Source organism: Aulostomus chinensis, chromosome 18 (genome assembly GCF_037954235.1).
Source record: "Aulostomus chinensis isolate RoL2024-O1b breed Wild chromosome 18, RoL_Achi_v1.0, whole genome shotgun sequence".
Taxonomy (NCBI): domain Eukaryota; kingdom Metazoa; phylum Chordata; class Actinopteri; order Syngnathiformes; family Aulostomidae; genus Aulostomus; species Aulostomus chinensis.
The window spans coordinates 9,279,385-9,301,992 of NC_141337.1; the positions used below are offsets into that span (position 1 = coordinate 9,279,385).

The window sequence follows — 22,608 nt, forward strand, 5'->3', positions numbered from 1 at the left end:
TTTAAGAAATGAATCAAATCAAGCAAATCCATCAAAGGCTAAACAATTTTGAAAAAGTGTTTGTATTTATTTATATGTGAGTAAAATGATTCCAGAATATCTTTGCATTTCACTTTCATGTAATTAAAGGTTATTATATATAAAAGTTAAAATGTACGTTAGATTTCATTCTAAATGCAAGCCAGGGGATTCCTGCTTGAAAATAAATTATAAACATTTAAGAACTTGCAGTGCATTTCTTCTATTGTTGTGCATGTCTGAAGGAACCATCATAAAGTCTGGATTCATGTCCAAACTATTAGAAATATTTCAGGAACACTTTGTGGGCAGTTGCTGATGTCTCGCCCTATTTGTACGTGCTCTACCCCTCCATAAGGTTTCATGAAATTTAGCTTGGTATTTTTGTTGTTGTTGTTCTGCTTACAGAAAGACTAAAAAACAGGCAGCAACAAAAACATTAAGAAATTTAGATCCCTCCACTAACTTCTGCTGAACACCTCCGAGCCTGACTCTGACTGCCTTCTCTGCCTACTGAATCCTCAGGAGAGACACGGACCCTGCCCCGGTCCAGCTCCATGGCTGCAGGCCTGGAGAAAAACGGGCGCTCCCGCGTCCAGGCTATCTTCTCCCACGCCGCAGGTGACAACAGCACCCTGCTCAGCTTCTCCGAGGGCGATGTCATCACCTTGCTAGTGCCTGAAGCCCGTGATGGCTGGCACTACGGCGAGAATGAGAAGAATAAAATGTAACTAATGTATTCATTTATTCAGTTTTGCCTGAAACTATACTGGAGCTACAGATGCAGCAAATGTTAACAAGATCTTCACTTTTCTCAGGCGTGGCTGGTTTCCTTTCTCCTATACACGTGTGCTGCCTGAGAGTGACAGCGAGAAGCTCAAAGTCAAGTAAGTTTGCAACCACTCAACGTGTCAATGAAAGGTTCCCAAACGAGTCTGAGGTCTTTATTTTCCTCCCCACCTAGCCTGCACCATGGCAAAAGTAGCAGCACAGGCAACCTGTTGGAGAGTGATGCATCACTGCCTACACCGGACTACGGCCTGACCGCCCGACTGCTGGCTCAGAGCTTAGCACAGACCCGCCCACGCCCCTACAGTATGGCAGGCTTTGGCACACAGGTCGGCACAACTGAACATGTGTAGCCTCGCTGAACAATAACAATTCTGCTCTTGTTACACAGCTAATTTGTAGCCCTCACATGGTTTGGTCTTGTGTTGTATGAGTAATCCCATGTGAACTGCAGAATAAAGCTTAATTTTGCTGCCACCTAGTGTTTGTTTCTAGAAACACGCGCACACAAAGTCAGTAAGAAATGTTTCTATCCTTTCAGCCTGCTATCGAGGATTATGATGGACGCTTTGCCACGAGGTAAGTACCGTCTTTACCCAACTCTGTAATAATATCACTGCTGCTGCCATCTGAACCATGAACATGGAAGGTGTGTGTTATCACTAAAAGAGTTGCTTTGGGAAAAAATTGTTTCACCTGAGCTGCTTGAATGCTCAAAATTGTTCATTAAATGCTACATGCAAAATTCATAGCAGGTTGCTGTAAATCCAGGAAGTTCTTTGTGAAAATTTGGGGTGTGCTGTGTATTTTTGCGCACCATTATTTCAAAATGGATTACAATAACTAGCTGAACTTGCTGTAAATAAAAAAACAAAAAAAACGGGGTGAGTCAGATGGAGGAAGAATCTGTTTTGATTTCTTTTGTAACTGTCAGACCGACGTACAATGGCGCTTTTGTTTTAGCATTTTTTGTTGGCAAATATCATAGAGAACTTTGTACCAATCGATGGCTGGCAAACTGTGTTCATTTGGTTTTCAATGTAGAATTGTCACGCGAGTGTAAGACATCTGATAGTCATACTGTAGTCATAATCTTATATCAAACCTGACCTTGATATTTTTAAAATCTCTGTTACTTTTGAGAGCCACCTTCAAAATATTTCTTGTCTGACTATCAGTCCAAAATTCAAAGATAGTCAGAGAAGAGAGTGGAACCCTGCAAATTTAACCTCTTAGAAGCAAATATTGAGCAATGTAGGACTTTTTTTACCCACAAATAGATATAAGGATATTGAGGTGTATATTAAAAAGGAACACAACGACTCTTTTGGAAATATACTCTTTTGTCATCTTCCCCAGAGTAAGACAGGAGGACAGATAATCTTCTCTCCTTTGCGCATGAGAAATAAGCCGCTAGTTAGCTTAGCAGAAAGAATGGTTTTGTGTGGGAAGTGTGAGCATACCTCTGTCTTTACTTCTTATCTTAAAAACTACTAGTTCTGCCTCTGGGTTGAACGTATAAGGTTTGGGATCTTGAAAATCCAGCGTGAAATGAAAGAGTATTTGATGATTTTTGATGGGGGTATGCTAACGCTTACTATCCACTACCATTCTTTGTGCTTAGCTAACTAGCAGTCAGCAGGTCTCTCTGTTTGTCTATTGTTGGCTGGTTCCAAGGATGGCAAAAAAGCATATTTTCCTAAAAGTTTGTTTCTTCAAGTTCAAGCAGTAGATATAAGTTTCTGTTTTGTTATATTTCACTCAGTGTTTCCTTTTGAAAATATTTTACTGTGTCTCTTCGTCCTTTGCTGACTCACCGGGGGTTGTTTGAGGTTAGATTTAGGAATAGCGCTGCGCCTGTTTCTGTCCAGTCAGGCAGCACAACCTTGTGTATGTATGCGTGTGTGTGTGTGTGTGTGTGCGTATATATTAGTGTGTATTTCTGTTTAAAGAAACAATGTGTGTGTGTGTGTGTGTGTGTGTGTGTGTGTGTGAGAGAGAGAGAGAGAGTGAGAGAGAGAGATGGCCAGAGTGTATATGCTCTCGTTTTGTTTTTTTTGTTGTTTTTTTTTACGTCTGGTGGAATAAACGTTGTGACAGTAGACATCATGCTGACCTCATTTCAGTCATCGCCGCTTGTCAGTCTGGAGCTTTTGGGACGCCACTGCCAAGCTGTTTTACATACTCTTGTCTGCCCTGGTTGTGTTTTATTTTAATCTATATGAGTATTTCTGAGACAACGCTCTGGGTGTATTCACCCCGACAGACTAATCTAATCACTACATCCCTCCAGCTAAGGAGATGACTTGATGATTTCCTCATCAACTTTATCTTCTTTTTTGTTTTTAGTCTGGCTAAATTCTTGAGAGTAATATCCAAACATATCTGGGTCACAAAAGTGTTGATGAGGGAATTCAAAGTCCAATCTTCCTGATCACGGCAGGTGTGTTTGGAGTTGTGGCCGTAGGTAGGGCAAAGTAGACAACTTGACCCCACCTACACTTCTCCTAAACCCAACCCTGCCTCCTTGTGCCTGTCTTTGTCTTTCTCCATTTCTCTCTGAGTGTGTCCGACCTGGCAAGCTTCCTTCTCTCTTTGTTCCACAGTGACAGTCCTGATGGCAAATTGATTTCGACTGTGTGAGAACAGACATACAGACAGACACAGACAGCTCCGGATAGCACAGGGGCCTCTTCCTCCCCATCTGTCCCTCCTCTTAGCCTCCCTCCTGTCCACTTATCTCCTCCTCCTCTTACTCCTCCTCCTCTTCCTCCTCTTCCTCCTCTGCCTCCACACACACCCCTTCACCAAGTGGAAGAGGCCAGTTTCATCCCTCCTTTCTGTCCTCTCTTCCTCCCCGGGTCCTTCCTTTCCTCCTTCCGTCCCATCCTGGATGCTGCTGCTGCTGATGTTGGTGTGGACAGTAGCGGTTGGTGGGTGGAGGATTGCGTTGAGCGAGAGAGCCCGAGCGGGGCCTACCTGCTCGGCATGCAGCGATATGGACTCTGAATATCTCTGATCACAGTCCGCCATCACGGACTGATAATCTCAAGAGACTGCCTTTGCTACTGCTTGTCTTTTCATGCATGTACATGGTTGTGTCATTTTGTCGGACTAAAGGACATGTTCATGTACTGTACAAGTGCCAAAAGACTACAATGTCGTTGTATCCAAGCCACCTGGCTGAATGGCCTTTTTACGCACTCGTGGGCCCTCTACCAACAAGTTCCCACCCACAACACACAGACACACACACATGCGCACACACACACGCAAACATGCACACACGCTCAAAGCTTTGTTCAGGCTGTGCAGCAGATCGCTGTGCTCCAGACAGATCCCATAGGTGGCGCCGCTGTGCTTCCTAGTGTCAGTGCTAGACTTGATTTTCTGTCCAGAGGGTGTGTGTCATATGCCTTACCCTGCTTCTTTTTATTTCTATTGAACACATATTTTATGTGCAAGTGAAGCAAATATGACAAAGAGCTTCAAGAATATACAGTATATATATATCTTATCTATATATAAATATATATGAATTGTTTCTGTCGGTCCACCAAATTGCACTGTATTATGATCATTGCAAAACATGTTGCGTATAAATTCTCAATTACACCCTCAGCCCACACTTCTTCTTTTTTTGGCATTTTCGTTTTTGGCTGAACTAAAATAAAATGTCATATTTAATTTGGTCTTTTTTTTTTTTCCCCTGAAGCTAAAAAAGACTTTGAAGGAATCCTCAAAAAAGAAATAACAGCTGTGAATTCTGTTTAACCTCAGTTGTTTATTTTTGCGGCTCTCAGTGTTATTTATGATTGTATTCCCTGAGTGGCGATGTAGTTTTTTTGGTCTTTTCTTTTGTTTATTGTCCTTGTAAAAAAAAAAAAAAAAAAAAAAAAAAAAGAGAAGAAAAATATGAGAACAATGAGAAACTACTGATCAGTGTTTATCTTATGCATGCTGTGGAGGGATACCAGAAAATGTGATTCTTAAAACTTGACCTTGAATGTATGGTGACTTTTTACAAAGGTATTCTAAATAAAACACATCACTATATATTAATAAATAGCTTGGTGTGACGAGAAATCTGTTCTCACACTGACATTTTCAGTTTTATATCTCTATTTTATTTTGTTTTTTTTTATATTATTTCTGTTTTTCCGAAATTTTGTGATCATTTCGAGCATGCCTATTTCATCCCTAACCTTTGTGCTGCTCTGTGTGTGTGTGTGGGTGTGTGGTGGTGTGTAGTGTGTGAGTATATACCTGCCTGCTTCTTTTATGATTGAGTATGTTTTGGTTGTGTTTGTGTTGTGTTTTGGTGACGATACACTGAACACTTGCCTGTTGATTTGAGTACGTTTTCAGTAGTTGTCCACTAGGAGGAGCTGCAGCCTTTTATAAATGTGAAAGAATAATATACATTTATATTTATATATTTATATAAATATAAAGCATGTCAAGCATGAAGTGTTTGTATACCATCCCTCATTTCAGTTTTTATTATTATTATGATTGTTATTATTATTATTATTATCAACCTACGGTATGTTCATTTTGGACCAGACTAACCAGCAGTGTCGTTACTAAATGTGACCCATGCATGATCTGAGAGATGAGCCATTCAAACCCAAAGGTTCTCTTTACCTTCCAGTTTGGGTCCAGAATTGTCCCGCTTCTGAGGGAACAGGACCTCCGTAAGTCACCAGCCTCCATCTCCTCTCAGCCAACCAATCACCCTTTTTTTTTTTTTTTAAAGAATTTTTTTGTAAATCTTCCTTTTACTTTCTCCGCTGTCATTGGCTGCCTGGCTGCAGTAGGATGCTGGGAAATCACTGGTCTTTTCTGTCCTTTGGCCTCGGTGGATGCGGCAGCATTTGATCCTGTCAAGTCCAGCAGGCCTTGACTTGTTAAATAATTACCTTTTTCTTTTGTGTGTGTGTGTGTGTGTGTGTGTGTGTGTGTGTGTATTTGGACACACACTCATACAGAAAAGACACTAACCCTGCATGAATGTCAAGCTCTTTTCTGTTTTACTAGATTCTTGCTTGCTAAAAGTCACAATAGAAACTTCAAGTTTTCGCTCAACTTTGAATTGTTAAGACACAGAACTTTAGGAAGGAAGATGTGGTTTGGGTGTGGTAAACCAGTATGTAAAAATTCTGAATTTGATCAAGCTAACTTTCAATATTCCTCACCCCACCCCTCCTCTCCCCACAGTGACCGTTCCCTGGAGGTCTACCTCCGGCCCACCTTCATTGATGACCGATCTGCACCCATCTTCTACTAGTGGCCTGCTGTCCCCTTTTTTGTCCAGTTTTTGGCCCCCTCCCAGTCCCCCCTTTTTTTTTTGCCTTGTGGAAAAAAAAGGGGCCAATCATATTTGTTCCATGGGAGGGCTCAGAAGCGTGACTTGGCGGGTGTGTGCTTATGGGAGGGGGGGGGGGCAGATTATCACTTCAGTGAATATGTTAAGTTTCTTCGCTGTGGAAAAAAGAATTTAATCCTCATAATGTTTTGCTTTCACTTCACTGCAGGAAAACACAGAATGTTCAACATTCAACGGTAGATATTTTAATTTTTTAGGTTATTTAGATCATGTTGATAAGATATGGCTAATAGGTTTTACCAGTAACGCCGTCTCATTATTATTTATCTGCACTATGGGATCTTTTTTTCCTTCCACATTTACACTCTGTAAATATCATTTGAGGATAATCGTCGTTAATGAGCAGCGAAGGCACATTCTGCATTAGTCATTTTTCGCTTCAGGGTAAGAGGGTTGTTCGCAGTGCATCACCGTGATATGAACTTCAAGACAATGAGTAAACTGGGTATAGCTACAGCTAGCTAGACAGTTCGTGAGTTATTCTGCTTTTGTTAAATCTAATAATAATATGATGATAGATTTACTAGTTGTGATACAGTTTACCCAGATTTTCAATGTGGGAACTGTGCCTTCCACTATTTTTGCAGCAAGCATTAAAAAAACGATTTGAAGAAACATGCATCACAGTTGTATTTTTATATTCCTTAAAGTATCAGTGGGGTTATATCCCCTTTTGATTTCTTGAAATGTTTTCTTTCTCCATTTTGCTTCAGCAAAGCTACAGTAAAGTTTGTTATCCCTCTGAAAAATTACATTTTCACTTAATATTCTCTTTGAATTTCAGTCATATCTAAACTACCAGATAGAGAAGAGGTGAAATCCAGTGCATTCATAATGGAGCTATTTTTTTTTTTTCCATATTTAGCTTTGAGGGAGTGGTAGCTTATCGGATAAGGTACAGTATTATTATTATTATAGCTTTTGATCATTCAATCTCAGTATTAAATTCTTATCTGGGACAAAAGCTTTAAAGCAGAGGTTTTCTGAAAGAGGATGCTGTGCAAGTGAAACTGCGTGATGGAAAAAGCTTAAATTTGTATGTGACGGAGCTAAAAATGCCTTTAGTGAATCAACAACGTGAGAAATGAATTGCAAAGATGGATGAGAGTCCTTTACACACTGAGTGATATGATCTTGCTTTTATTATCTAGTTTGTTTGAGCTGCAAGTTTAATTTTTCTTTTTTCTTTTTTTTTACTTTTATATAGCTTTCATTGTGTCCATTTCTCACTTTTGTCCGTTTGTATTATATCTGTACTGTACAGAAAATGCATAAATTATCTTGTCCAAAAATAAATTTAATTGGACATGTAACTTTAAATGCGTGCTGATGTTTTTGCTTGATTATTGCATCACAGACACAAGAAGGGGAAAAAGTATTTGGATTTATTTGTTTGGGATTGCACAATAGCCATGAGTGAGGGAGGAATGGAAAACAGCAATGATGTTACTACTGGTGCACAGAACAACCCGCCTCATCTTCTCCAAATACATCTGCCACTTTAGCCAATAGGCTTTTAATATCTCTTTGGCAAAAAATAAAAAATAAAATAAGATAAAACCATAAACAACAGAGACTACCATCACAGATTGCACGTTTTCAAATGCTTTTACACCCACACACACAAACATATACTGTATGTGTGTGTGGGTGGGTGGGTGAGTATATAAAAAAAAATGCTATCCATCATTTCTCTTCTTGCAGAACCTAAAAGGCAAAGCGAGAGGAAACAGAATTGGCACTTTGAGCTACAGAAGGATGGAGAGGGGGAGGGAGCTGTTGATACAGCAGTAGTATTTCAAGTCAAGCTACCTGCTACATGTTGATATAACATTCATACAGTATGTGACATTGTTTGCATGTCTTATTTTTTTAATTTAATTTTCTTTAAACTCGGACCCGTGCTTCAGCACAATTGTAATATGTATGGACAATACGTAGAAAAGATACATAAAGATGTATGTTACCGACATTCAACATTTATGATGGTCATGTTAATGTGACACTGCTGAATCGTGTTGAGACACCTCTCCGTCCCTTTGGTGTCATTTATTTTGCAGATGAAATACAAGCTTATATGAAAATAACTGAGTCTGCAGCTGGCACTGTGGACACAAAGGAGGGGGGGGGGGGGTAAAATCACACGTTAACATGTTTCATTCCAGGATAGGGGGATATGTAGAGCAAAAGAGTCACACATCTACAAATAAAAGACTTTGTTTGGCTATGCAAAGTGCTTCAGACTGATGTTCAATAACCAGAGAGAGTGACTGGTGGTGATAATCAAGAATAATAAACCCAACAACACTGTGTTTCATTGGTCAAAAAACTCAGATTAAGGGATAAACTAAGCACCTTCATATTCAAACACTGTCACCGCCATCCACAACTGTTAAAAAGAGTCACATTTTGTTTTGTTGTTTTCTTTTTTTGGAAATCCACCACAACTTTGTAAGCAAGAAGGATTGTTCTCTGGTTTCCATCGATGAGTGCTGTAACAGTCTTAAAAAAGATGCCAGATTAAGCAGCCAATGAGAGGAGCAGCTGTCGTGTTTTTATAGGTTTTTTTTTTTGTTTTTGTTTGATTTTTATTTGTAATTTAAAAATTAAAAGCACCTGCAAGGTCACCAACAGAAATGAGGCAAATACTTAATTGGTGTATACTGAATAGTAATATACTGATATTTTTCTCTGCAAACCTCTGATTTTGCATCCATTCTCCTGTAACCCCCCCACCCCCCCAATCAGGTCCCCACAATAGCAGCTATAACTCGTTCTTCACCAAATAAAATAAAAAAAAAAAAAGTGTGCAAATCATCAAGGGTGTGTCACAACAATATGAGGCACTGTCTCATAAAGGGTCACCAGGGTCAGACGCCCAAAAAACGACAATAAAAATAAAACTCTGTAAAACATCTAGATATAATAATAATAATGCTGCTTTTCTGTGTCGAGAAGGATTCATTCTCCTCCAGTCAGGTGTGTGTGTCTGGCACTCAGTATGCTGGACTTTCTTCACTGTTGCCTGTTAGGGAAAAAAAATAAATAAATATTGGAGTTTTAAAAATGAGATTTCGCCATTTATTTTTCCTGTCAAATATTTTCCTGTGTTTCTGACGCCTTTTTTTTAAAAATAGTAGCAAATTTTCCAAACTGGAAATTAAAGTCGACTGATCATCTAATTCTTGCTTGGAAAACCATAAGACTTCATTTAAAATATCTGCCAAAGCAACCAAATGTTTGTGAGAGGTTGTCAGTCTAAACCCTAAACGGAGGGCTGCTGACCTGTTGCTGTGCCCGTGTCCGGGTCGGAGACATGCGTGATGGAGAATCGTGACACTATAAAACGGTTCAGTGCTACAGCTTCAGGTTTTGGAGCCTCTGGACTCTTGGAGGTGGACGTGGGTGAAGATTGGGGCTCAGGGATGGTGTCGGGTGAAGACGGGCAGGGCTCAAATGTCAGGTCTTCCTCCCAAGTATAAGCCCCGCCTGCAGACAGTCATGATGAAATAATCTGGGAGAAGGTAACAGGTATTACAGTGTTGCTTCATCGTCCTCGTCAAACTCACCCTCCTCAGCATTGTTGCCCTCTGGCTCTTCAGAGACACAGCATATTTCACAGGATTGGACTTCAAGTTCAGGGTTCTTTTCTTCTAAAGGTTCCTGCTCACTGGACTCTCCTCCTGTGGAAAAGGCGAAGTCAACCAGCTCACCAGTCGGGCTCTCCTACAAATCAAAAACAAACAATTTTTTTTTTTACTCAAAGCAATCAATAAGTCTTAACAGACAGCGTAGTTCTGACCTGGTTGTGTCCATACCTGGTCAAATAGGAACACAGTGACATCATCAAAGAAGGACACCGCTTTTTTCTTTCTCTCCAGTTCATCACAGAAGGACTGGGTGAGCAGGGCAGGCATCTTCAGGAGGCTGCGAAGGTGTCTAGCCCTGCTGCAGTCGCTCACCACCACCGGCACTGTGGCGACATCCTCCTCGCTCTCCTCGCTGTCTTCATCCTGGATGTTGTAGGTCCTCAGCTCTTCATCAGATTCGCTGTCATCAGAGTCATCTTCGTCCTCAGCTTCCTCCAGTGGAGCCTTAACATCCTCTCCGCACAGCTCCAGCAATGACGAGGAAGCGGATAGGTCCACGGGGCCATTGGATTCTTCGCATAAACTGTCCTGCGAGTCGCATTCATCTGCATCTATGTCCTCGAAATCTTCATTCATTCCCACACCCTCACTTCTGTCATCTTTCTCCTCCTCAACGAATTCTGGCAGCTCCTCCTCCTCTGTAGATCCATTGTCATTTTCATTGTCTTTGGGTGCTTCATCTCTGTAATCACTGACAGTTGAGTCAGAGCACAAATCCTGACCAGGGCAACAATCCGCTGCTCTCTTGCTCCCATCCTTGTAGTTTGTCGAGGCCTCTTGGACAGTGGAGGAAGGTTCAGACCCAGCTGAAGAACTTAGCTCTGAACAAGGCTCCTCTCCTGAGTGCTCTGTCTCCAACTCTAGGTCATCATCTGCAGGGGTAGACTCTTTGGTTAGACAGCCACCCATCTGTGGAGGAAAAGGTGACAGCATGGAAAACCCCGGGGTGGAAAGCTTAGGGGGAGAACTCGGGCCAGCCTCTGAGAGATTCGCCAAAACACAGCTTTTGATAGGTCTGAGATTCGTCAAATATTCCTCATTGCTAAATTGGTTTTTGATCGGATCAATATCTCTGATCAGGCTCAGTTTCTCACCATTACTTCGACCTGCAAAGAACTGACTGCCTTCTTCTTGGGGGCTTCTTTCATTTTCAGCATCATAGTCAGAGAAATAGGCAGAGTCCCTGTATGGGTTCTTATCATCCAGGCCCTTCAACTGCAGCTCTGAAGTACTGGTGGAGGTGCCAACACCTTGGCTTAAACCCACCTGCAGAACAGTTTCTCCTCCGAGTGTTGGACTCATTTCCCCACATCGTGGATCTCCAAGTTCTTTGAAGATAAACTCTGGAGATTCGTTATTCTCTGTGTCATAGCCACTGTCCAGGGATTTGGGCAAGGCGGGTGTATTGAAAGGGTCGGGGCTGAAGGCTTGGTCACATGGGCTTGCCATGGATGAAGACAGGTTAAGAGTGTCTACAGAGTCTGGAGTTCCCTCTGGATTCTTTAGTGGGCTTAACTCTTCCTCCTCTACCTCTGCATAGTCTAAGTTGAAGTCAGCAAAGATGCCTGATGTAATGTCTGTGATATCATCTTCATCCTCACTGTAGTCCCCTAACCCTACGAGGCAAACGCTGGAGTCTCGGACCCTCACTCCACCGTCTAACACTCTACTGGTTTCTGATGTCACTGGATAGGTTACCCTCTTGTCTCTCAGACCAGCAGACACTCCAGAAGACACCCCCTCCCAGATATTACCTCTCTGCTTGTCCGTCAAGGCAACAGTTTGAGCAGTGTGAGGCTCCGTGAAAGAGGATGGTGATTTGATATAGTTTGATTCAGGTATCATCTGAGGCTCAGAGTGCAGTCTCTCTCCATGAAGCAACAGTTTTCCACCATCTGTATCTCTAGAATTTGCATTTGAGTTGATAAGAGAATCATTACATCTGAGATTATCTAAAGGTAAGTCATTCTCCACTGGAGTGGCCTCTCTTTCTTTGGGGCACAAGTGAATATATGAAACTAATTCGGAGGGCTGGCTAGCTTCAGTACAACCAGTTTTTCCTCCTTCAGCCTCCAGTTTACCACTTGATTTGGAACTGTTGAAGGTTCTGGTGGTAGCCTTGGTTAGAGACCACACATCTGTTGTGTTGGAGTGGGCCGTATATTGAAGGTCCAGATATCCGTCATGCCCCCTGCCCCCTGTCTGTTTGCAGTCAAAGCTCAGGATATTGTTATTGGCTGAATGGTTTGAAGTCCAGTTAGTTGCTTCTCCCTCTGAGAAAAGGTCATCCTCAATGTCTCCACCCCTCCGCTGGCCCACCAGAAGGCCATCATTTGACCCTACGTCAACGCTGATGTGGTTAACAATTGGAAGTGTCTTTCTTAGAGGAGCCATCACATCGCAACAGCTTTCGTTAACAATGCTACAACTGGCTCTCGCTTCAAGGTAGGGATCACAGAACCCAAGGCTCGGGCTGCTGACTGCTTGTGACAAACCGCGTGGGTTTTCTAACCATCCTACTGGATGAGCGACATTTGACTGGGACTCTGGAGATGTTTCCAGGCAGGACTGGGAGCCTGTTTTGTATGTGGATTGTTGTTCACAATGGACAGCATTGATCTGATAGTTGTGTGGGTGGCCTAACGTCACAGGGCTGGTGCTGGATGCTTGTCTCAGCAGTGGCTCCATGGTTAGCTGGACAGTGGGGCTTGAATCTGAGTCATAGGCTGTGTTGTTGTTTGCAGTTGACCAGTAAGCATTAGGCTGTTCCAGGGGTGAACCAGTCTGACTTTCAGAGGACAACCTACTGTTGCTGGCCTCCAGTCCTGGGCTGTAGTCCACCATGTTGTCATCTAGGTTAATGTTACACTCAGCTGTCTCCTCTATGCGAATATAATACTCACTGCTAACTGAAGGGCTGTGGGCACTCAACACTGGGACCACACCTGGGTGTTCAGCTTCATAGTAGGATGGGGAAAGGCCTGAGGTCAAGCTGTCGGTCCTGCAGCCCCCTGATGTGCTTCCTTTGCTTGAATAGTAGATATCCTGGTAATGTGGGTTCCCCTGACCCAGTGGGCCGCTGGTGGAGGAGGAACAGTAGGGCTGTTCAGCTCGGGCCTGCTCCCACTTGTACTCAAAGTTGAGACCATGGCTGGTCTCTGTGACAGTCAATAAGTCATCCCCAGTGTCAGAGTGGTAGCTGTCAGAGAAGTGCTCCAGGAGGGGGAAGGAGGATGAGGCAGAGGAGGCCAGCTCCACTGCCTGAGTTTGTTCTGCACTGGGGGTGTCGGCTGAGGCAGGTGTCGGGGTCAGTATCAGGGCTGTGGTAGCAGCTGCGTGGGAAGTGCTGCCAAGCAAGTTGGGTCTCAAAGCATTCCAGCGTTGTTCAAAGTCCTCCTCAGCCTCACTAGAACCTTTGGCACACAAGTACGTAACCAGAAGATGTACTTCCTCACTGCTGGGTCTTAATTCTGGCTGCAGCCAACAGAACTGCATTACCTCATACCTACAAAGAAATACGTGAGACAAAAAGAAAAAAAATAGTGGCAAGGCAGATTAAAAGAGAAGCAATAATAACTAGAGGGCACTTGAAGAGTGAATACCTCCAGTGAGACAAGCAAAAGCCAGTGTTAAACAAGCATGTGTCCTTTCTGGAGAAGGAGCAGACTCACACCTTCACTAAGGCCAGAGTATCACTATTTGCATCCACTGGGTGGTGCTAGAGAACTCACACACTGGCTATAGAGTATGTGATTACAACATAGTGTAATTTTGATGTAAATCCAATGATATTTATTTCTTCCTGTAACCACCATGCGGCACTATGACTATGAACTCAATTCAGCTTGAGGGTGTCTTCAGATCATGACTCTCATTAAACCTGTGAACTTCGGAAAGGTTTGGGCCATGTGGGGTCCAGTTACAGCTGCTACCTGTCTTATGGCTAAATTGCAAAACTGGCAGCCTTGCAACAGTAATGATTCGCAAAGTGGAACCGAAACTCAATCCCCACAGTAACCCATCACCAAGTTCTTTAGGCGTTTCTGACCAAATTTGAGATGGAATACACAAGGAGAAGTTAAACGTGGAAGGCAAAAACCATCATTTCCTGTTGCCACGATAATAATCGCACGGATTCGTCCTTGGCCAATACAACATCCCACTGCCAAATCTGTTGAAAACCAGCCTCAGTTTCTGCATAATCCTCCTTCTGGAGAGAAGCACTGTCTGATTACTGCTGGCAGTTTATTCCAAAAGTGTCAGAATTTGAGTTGTTACTTTTGGAGTTGTGGCAAAAAAGGGAAAACATTTATCATCTGCACTTGCTGGTGAGGAGAAATACTGCCACAAGGGAGCAGTGCAGCACCGTAAACAAGATCCACTGATGAGTTATGTTAATAATAATTTAAAAAAGAAGACATGACAAACTGCTTGATCAGTGAGAGGGGAAGGCCTTGAAATCCGCTATATCTACAAACCTAAATCTTGATGTTATGTAATGTTGCAGCTGGAGTGTGAGTGTGTAGGCTTGTGGCTGTATCTCACCAGCGTTCAGCCAGGGGGAATTGCAGCTGGGGTTTGGGTAGTTTGAGCTGCTGTTCCTTCACAGCGTATGTCAGCACCTGTCTGTCTGAATAGTGTCTGTATGGCTGAGTTCCCAGCTCAAACAGCTCCCACATAGTCACCCCCAATGACCTGGAACAGGCAAAAAAAAAAAGATTAAAAGAAAAAAGGGAATCCATCAGTGGTAATATAGAGGTAAAAGGAAAAAATATTGTGTGGTGCACATTGTTGATTAATGGATCTTCAGTTACTGTTAATGTAAATAGCAAATAACATTCTGGGGCTTTGTAAAAAATCAATGTTCAAGCAATTACCTTTTACTTTTATACACAATGAAAGAACTCATCTAGGTTTACTATTTTATTCAGTTGTGTGGTGGAGTCAATAAACCTTCTATTATATTCCCTGTTTGTCCCTCTGTAAATGTCTCACCATACGTTGCTTGATTTGGTTTGATCCACAATGAGCAGGTTTCCATGGACCTCGTCTATGAGCTCAGGTGCGATCCAGCGCAGAGGCACCCAAATCTGGTCTTGTGTTACATAATAATCCTCCTACAGGATAAAAGAAAAAAAAACATATATATTTATTTATGATTTTGTAGTCCTAGCAGAGTCCTGGTTGATAAGATAAAATCAGTCGGTAAAAATAGTGTCTAACCTTATATCGACTGTGAGAAAGGCCATAGTCGCCGATCTTAACTGACATTTCTGACGTTAGCAGGCAGTTGCGCAATGCCAGGTCACTGTCGAAACAAAGGACAATGTGCCATCTAATATATGCTGCAAAAGCACACCCTTGTTTTATCTCTCTTTCAGGGTGCCTACAGGAGTTAAACATTGAAATGTGAAGCTTTGTAAAAACCTTTAAACAAAATTAGGGGCTCTTTCTTTTTGACAAATCATCTTTTTCTAATTCAAGTATTGCGTGAAAGTTTAAAGGTTGACAATATGAGGTTCGGTACAGGGTCAGAAATCAGAAATGAAGACTTGACGTCAAAGTTCATATAAACGAGATTAAAAGATGGATTAATGAAAATAGATCATAGATTCAAATTTATGACTAATTACTTTTAAGGTCTAATACTTTTAAGGACTAATGGTCGCCTTAAAAATACTCTGAAGTATGTAATTATGTTATCTAGCCAAAAATATATTCAGCAAAGCAAAAAAGTAACATCTGACCATGTAAAAACAGACTAAACTACATCAGTGTGTTTAATCTCACCTCCTTCACACACAGGAACTCTTTAGCCAGCCAGAGAGAGTGCGAGGGGCTCGCCCCCGGCAACAAAATCACTGATGCTGGAGTTCGTGACAACTACTCAGGCAGCACCAGGATGTTGTTGCTGGGAGTGACCAGTAGGGGAGCACATAGTCTGCTAAGGTTCTCTTCTAAGGAATTTCGTATTCATTGGATGATGGTAAACCGAGCAAGACTGACGGACATACCTGTGTATGAAGTTGTACTTGTGGAGGTGTGCGAGCCCTGAGGCAATGTCACACGCCATCCGCTGGAGGATCAGAGGGTCAGGCGTCTCAGAGTCAGACACCCGACAACCGCAGAGATAGCTTTTCAGATCACCCTTGGAGAGGAAAGGAGAGGACAATGAGCTGCTCCGACTATTTAGGAATAATGACACTGCACCAAGAAAGGGATTAATGAGGTTTGTGTGAAGGGCGGAATAAATATTGTTTGATCATCAAAGTGTTTCCCACCAGAGGGCAAAACTCCATGACCAGCAAATAAGGAGTGACCTCTGAGCACTGTGCCAGGCACTGCAGGAGGGCAGGGTGCTGGAGTGTCCTGGTGACAGGAGACAGAATGAGCCCGGGAATACCACGGATAGTCGTCTGTTCATTCATTTCCACAAATTCACAGAGATTCAAAACTGAAGTTATCTCTAACCTGTATGGCTGAACCTCCTCGAGAAACTGCATCTGGTCCTGGACACTAGAACTGGCCTTCAACTCCTTCACCACCACCTGGGTGGTGCTGAGACCCGCGTTGACCTCGCCCAGCAAAACCTGAGAGGGGAAAATTATGAGAAAGCAGAAATAACAGTTAGGACGTGAGTAAGAAGGAGGATATGTGAGGAGATCTCGGAGGCGTTACCCGTCCAGTAGAGTAAATCGTAAGGAATTTACTGTGACTGTGAATTTCAAGTCTGCTCCCACGGTGTAAACACCCAAAGATTAGCCTCGCAAGAATGAGATCATCATCACATTAAGCTTGCATTCCAGTAAGAATGTACATAGGGGTACAGTTAGTACAGTAAGAGCAGTTGAAACAGTTAAAGCAAATTATGAAGCGGAACCTAAATACCTTAATAATTCAAATCTAAGAGCTGAAGAATCATGTTTACCTTTCCAAACCAGCCATGTCCAATCTCCTTCAGATAGAGTAAACTATGGCGGCCAAGGTCTGATGATTTCAACAGCTGGACTGAGAAAAAAAAAAACAAAACAGAAAAGAAAGATTGCTTCAACACATGAACGTATAGTACACCTAAATATGTAGTTGTAGAGGAATGATTGGGAGGAAAAATACGTTTTATAAATAAGAAAAACAATTACAGAAACAGAAATTTGCAGAGACACAGAGGAGAAATGTTGCACCAAAAAGTTGTGCCACGCAAATAAATACATAAAGCACACTTTTCAGATGATTGAGGGATACTAGAAGTGAACTAACACCCATCTCTCACAAATTTACTACAGAGAGAAAGAAGCGTTCTGTTAATCGAACTAAGCCATGCACACATTCAAATACCTCCTTGGATCTTCATATTTCAGAGAGGAAGATGATGACAACGAGTGATAAGATGATGGCGAAGCGGTGGAGCGGCCAGCCACTCTGAGCACCGTGACAGGGACTGAGTCCGAGTCCCATGCAGGGATGAAGTACCGATTCAGAGTGTGAGAAAAGAGAACCAGTGGCCCCAGCCGTAACCCCAGGCATCTTAGCTTCATTGTGTGTATGTGAGAACGAACCCACGGTCGCAGTGTGTGTGTGAGAAAGAGCCTGGAAGGATTTAACCCTCCGAGCCCTTGCACAGCTGAACAAGCTCGCCACGCTGCCTCTCCCCGTCTCCACCGGGCTCATCCTCCAACTGGGACGCACACAAACACACATACTGTCCTGGTCCAGAGCTCTCCAGCTGTCAAGCAAACACCCAAATCCTTGGTTCCTATACAGACTATTACATCTACAGTCAGCGGAGAGAGATTAAAAAAAACAAAACTGAAAATCGCAGCTACGAGACCCAAAAATTCAATGTAATTCGAAGGAGAATTATTGCGCTGGTGGCTTGAGATTTTCTGCCAATGTATCACGTCTGACGTGACCGTCACGCATGTTGGTAGTGTGCTGTTTGACGCGCCAGCTCTGTGTGCAGCTTCAAGACACCCAGCAGTGACATGGGCCCACATAAAGCCCCCCTCCCCCTCCCGTCACCGTGGACAGCAGCATTCCTCAGCCGAACAGGACACAAACACAGCTCTGTCAGATGCAGAAAAGACCTCTGTCATACACACTCATCACCCCTATCTCAAGCATCCCCCTCCCCTCTTTTTTAGGTCCTGGTGCATGCCACCACCCTTCCCCTCTCTCTCCTCATTCTATCACAGACTCTTCACTGTATTCGGCCTATAATGGCAGTCCTCCGCTGGTGCGTTCCACAGACGTTTCAGTCCAGCCTTCTGCTGACCCACTGCCCAGCTAGCCTAAATCACAGCCATTGTTTGTCTCGCTCACTCACACGCTCACGCTGTGTCTCCTGGTACCCATCGCAGCACACACACACACACACACACACACACACACACACACACACACACACACACACACACACACACATAAGACCCATTCACTATTGGAACGCTGGGTAGAGGTTGTCACGGTAATAACAATCCCACACTTCTCCAACCCGACCCTCCACCACCCCTCCTTGACAGAGACAGAATTTAAGAAGTGGTATTATTCCAAATGCGGAATGTGTGAGTGTGCATTCCCCTCCCACTCATGACGGACAAGATAGCAGGGTCCATTGGGACTGTGGGATCGGTGGGCCCGTGGAATGGCGCATACACAATCGTCAGACTTTGATGTATTCGGCCTCTGTAGTGGGTTTTGCATGACCTCTTGAATAAAAGATTAGAGCAACAAGAGGAAAAAGGGGACACACGTTGCACTGTGTTCACACAGATAATGTCATTCATAGTGAGTAAACAACTGTTGTTATTGTGCCACATTCAGTTAATAAGCTCAAAGTGTAAATTATGGTGTGAGTGTGTGGGGGTATTAATATTGGGGGTATTATTATGTGGCATGTGTATGATGTTTTCATGCATGAAGGAGCCTCCACGAATAGCTTATTGATGTCATCGATATAGAACTTCTTGTCCTCCACTGACGCATGGCCACATTTCAGGAGCGATGGCAAAAATATGAATAAGAGAACATGATACATCGAATGTGATCATCGTATGTTTAACTGTGTTGACAGAGCAAAGGAGGAAAAGAGACGTTCTTCCTCATTCTCCCATCGCTCCCTCTTTTTGCCATTTAGCTGTTCCTCACCCTGCAACACCTGGACCAATCACACAGCGGTAGCTACGCAGGACAGAGGGGAGGCTAGTGATTGGCTATGAGCCTGAGGCTGCCTTGTCCAATCATTGCTGGAGCTCTCATCCTGGGATGCGGAGCCCCAACTCACCAGTGCACAGCGCATACAACCAGTGAGTCATGCAGGGAAAGGCACTTTCTTTGACTCTGACATACACACAATCCCACGTGTGTGCATTCACACACACACACACACACTCACACACACACACACACACACACACACACACACACACACACACACAGCTCATGCATGCACATTTTAACAGGGGGAGTTTAAGGCAGCATGAAATGTGATGTTGCTGGGAAGGCTTGTGGATATAAAATATATGTGAGTTTAAGCAAATAAAATAGATTCAGATGATGGTTGTAAAATGCTTTTACACCTTAAGAGCTCCAGAATAATGTACAGAAAGATTATTCAAGTCATGTTTCCCTGTTTGACAAGTAGCTCAAGGTTCAATCTACACACTAATGTTCCCCCAGGTCCAATGATTGGACCTAAAAGTACTTATATGTACCTTTTAGAGGGCCAGACCTTGAGAATAAGGCCCCGGTGACAAGCCACCAAACAAAGATGGACTTCATTTTCTCAGAGTCAAAAGTCAGCAAGACATTCTTTAATCCTCTTGTCATACGGTCAAGAGAAGCAACCTTTTTTTTAATAGTTTAGGCAGCGAGAAAAAAAGAAGAGCTGATGTGGTACAACAGAGGAGCAATAGGAGAGTTGTGTCTTACTGGATCTGCCCGGCTGTTTGGAGACAGGCAGGGAGACCTCGGTGAGGGGAAGGATGTAAACCTCAGGGCCGTTTTGGGCAGAAGGCGAGGTCAGGACGGAGAGATCTGCCTGGTACTCCTCTCCCTCTGTGTTTTCAAATTCCTGGTGCAAAGAAACACACACACACACGCTGGGATTAGTCATCCACCCGCAGCCATTTTACCACTAAGTGGGAGACAATAGTTCTACTGTGCTCCGAGTCACACCCACATAGCCATATACAGTACATAAGTCACGTAAATTGTGGGGTGTATTGTGTGGCCCGCTGAGGGAGGGTGTGGGGGGCCCTCACTAATGCACAGTACTATTGAAGCCAACTTACAGAGAGTCTTTCTTATGTGCTCCTCACTCTTGTACATGCAACACAATGTTCTTACCATAGACAGAAATGTCAGTCAAAAATTGCAATTTCATTAAAACTGCATCATTAGGTTTTCTCTATGTCTTGGACTTTATGATTGTTCTCGGCCACAGGACTCCACCTGCAAGGACAGAGCATTGAACATAAAAAATAATAATAATTGAAATTGTATTGAAATGACAGTACAGAAGAATGTAGTATCCAAACAGCAGGAAGTGTAATATTTGTAAAGGTAAAATGTGTGTTAAAATATCTTTCCAAATGAAGTATTGTGCTGTTACAGAGATACTCCAGCTCACAAATGGTTTTCTACAGACTTAAGGGAACATCATTGAAATATTTTTCTATTCGGATGTGAATAATGACACAAGAACGATGATATTATGAATCTCATAACAACTGCGGTAAAACCATCAGAAACGTGGTTCAAAAAAAAAAGCTCAGATTCCATGTTTTCCTGGCGGGGAAACAAACGCTCCTTCACTTATCGTCATCACACTCACAATGTTATGCATCTCTTTTATTTCCCAAAGCTGCTGTATGTTGTTGAGTACTGTTTATCAATGAAACTGTACCTTCTCCTAGTTTGAACCTTCTTAGTATTTTTATGTCTGCTATGATAAATAAAGCGTCTCTGGGTACCGCAAAAAATAAAATGTATTTTACAAATATTGCATTTTAGCTACTTCCCTCATCCTTGTGAGATTTATTCAGCAGAAGAAGAGCCGGTAACTAAACCAACCAACAACAACTTATCCGGGGACACCAGGCAATCTATCATTTCATAACTTCCAAAAAAAAAAAAAAAAAAAGGATGTTCAAGTGACTCGCATTCCTCGTAATGGCCAGCAGGGAGCGACTCTGCTGGGTGGAATATGAAGTCTGTATACAAGTCCTGAGGGAGCAAAAAGGACATTTCTAGTGCTCACTTGATTTGTTCCCTCAGTAAACAGTTTTTAAGGGATTCCTGTTCAGGATGACCCTCGTGGTTAATGTCACTCTGATGCGGTTCACACAATCTGTCCATCATCTGCAGCAGATAGGAAATTCACCTGACTCAAGAGGAATAAATACATAGAACTGCTTCCAGTAATCATGGTACTCTTTATCAACAATAACAAAAAAAGCAATAACTGTGTCGAAACCGAACAAAGTGATAAAGCTAAAATCCCCCGTGACTACAGTTCAGAGAGTGAAACATCCCACAACTACTAAGTGAATCTGGTCAGCAGTTTCTGAAGCAGGCCTTATGTTGGGACCCCCCCCCCCCACCCACCCACACACACACACACACACACACACACACACACACACACATTCCCTGGCAAATGAACTGTTACCCATAACGAGTCTATCTCCCCTCCCAGCATCACAGAGTGGAGGGAGGGAAAGAGATCAAGTGAAGAGAATGAAATGAGAAAGGAGGACAACAAGAGAGTTAGTAGACAAATAATATGGGATATTTGAATAGTGAAGCAGTGTGTATTTACTCTCCTCCCTCTCAAAAAACAACAACAACAACAAAAACATCATCAGGAATGTGTGTTCAACAATTCATTTCTCATTCAGGAGAAGCATCTGCTCCCCTCCGCAGAGAAAAGTATGGAAGCGAGCACCTGGCTGTGAGTCAGCCTTGCATAGCTCCCAAGAGAGCTTTCAGTTTAGAACGCACTTAATACGCAGCCCCACGTTAGCCACTCCGGTAAGAGCATCATGATGGAGAGGAATAATGAAGCTCTCCGGACTGTTGCGGTGCTTCACCAGTGCACAGCTACAGTAGGACTGAGCTGCTGGCTGATGAGCTGGTGCATGACAGAGAAAGGAGCCTTTCTGTAATGGTTGCTGCCAAATTAAAGACCTTTTCCCATCAAAGTGGTGGAGGTTGTTAAAGCTGTGCCATTCAAGTTTTTCTACATTTGGATTCTGTGAGAAAGGAACAACGTAAACACACTTCAGTTCATTTCACTGGCTCTCACACACAGGTGACGGGCAGGCGACACCCAATGACACCCAAGTGTTTTTCAGTTCACACAGCAAACCTGATTTGAGGGGAGTTTGGAACAAATTACTTTTTTGAGAATATTTTGGAAGGATTCAAAAATAACATCTACCTGTAAGAGCAAGGTTGAAGGTTTGATTATGTTTAAGCTTAAAAAAGTTCAACAGATGCTCATCCTACCACTATTACATGATTTATAAGATGAGTATATATTTTATTCATTACAGCAAAATCAAATAAAATCTGATCAGTGGACAGTATCACATGAGGACGACCCTATAAGCTGCTGTAGATTTTTCCTGAGGGAGCGAACGAGAGAGTGTCTAAGGGACTTCCCACAACTAGACTCTGCTTTTCTGGGATGCTAAAACACAAAAATTGCAGTAAAAAATATATATTCACGCCACCCCACCCCTCCCCCACCCCCCACTGCCT

General features: G+C 42.9%; 2 protein-coding genes across 8 annotated transcripts in view; one reads left to right on the forward strand and one right to left on the reverse strand.

Moving 5' to 3' along the window:
• The window catches only part of LOC147245028 (BAR/IMD domain-containing adapter protein 2-like), a 60,267-nt gene extending 52,638 nt beyond the window's left edge, over positions 1–7,629 (forward strand). Inside the window, exons 10-15 of one of the 4 annotated variants that reach the window (XM_086186126.1) lie at positions 544–745; positions 837–905; positions 983–1,136; positions 1,349–1,386; positions 5,462–5,504; positions 6,028–7,628. In XM_086186126.1, the coding sequence (XP_086042252.1) occupies positions 544–745; positions 837–905; positions 983–1,136; positions 1,349–1,386; positions 5,462–5,489 (491 nt within the window). In that variant the 3' untranslated portion in view covers positions 5,490–5,504; positions 6,028–7,628. The other 3 variants (XM_086186123.1, XM_086186122.1, XM_086186124.1) reach the window with 3 other exon arrangements.
• Positions 7,566–22,608, reverse strand: part of aatka (apoptosis-associated tyrosine kinase a) — a 30,435-nt gene continuing 15,392 nt past the window's right edge. For 2 of the 4 annotated variants that reach the window (XM_086186118.1, XM_086186119.1), the window contains 12 exons: positions 19,774–19,915; positions 16,775–16,854; positions 16,318–16,436; positions 16,128–16,215; positions 15,861–15,994; positions 15,070–15,154; positions 14,842–14,963; positions 14,392–14,541; positions 10,015–13,351; positions 9,766–9,922; positions 9,482–9,685; positions 7,566–9,221 (listed from right to left, as the gene is read on the reverse strand). In XM_086186118.1, the coding sequence (XP_086042244.1) occupies positions 9,193–9,221; positions 9,482–9,685; positions 9,766–9,922; positions 10,015–13,351; positions 14,392–14,541; positions 14,842–14,963; positions 15,070–15,154; positions 15,861–15,994; positions 16,128–16,215; positions 16,318–16,436; positions 16,775–16,854; positions 19,774–19,915 (4,647 nt within the window). In that variant the 3' untranslated portion in view covers positions 7,566–9,192. Of the gene's footprint in view, positions 9,222–9,481; positions 9,686–9,765; positions 9,923–10,014; positions 13,352–14,391; positions 14,542–14,841; positions 14,964–15,069; positions 15,155–15,860; positions 15,995–16,127; positions 16,216–16,317; positions 16,437–16,524; positions 16,703–16,774; positions 16,855–17,181; positions 17,808–19,773; positions 19,916–22,608 lie in introns of those variants that run through there. The other 2 variants (XM_086186120.1, XM_086186121.1) reach the window with 2 other exon arrangements.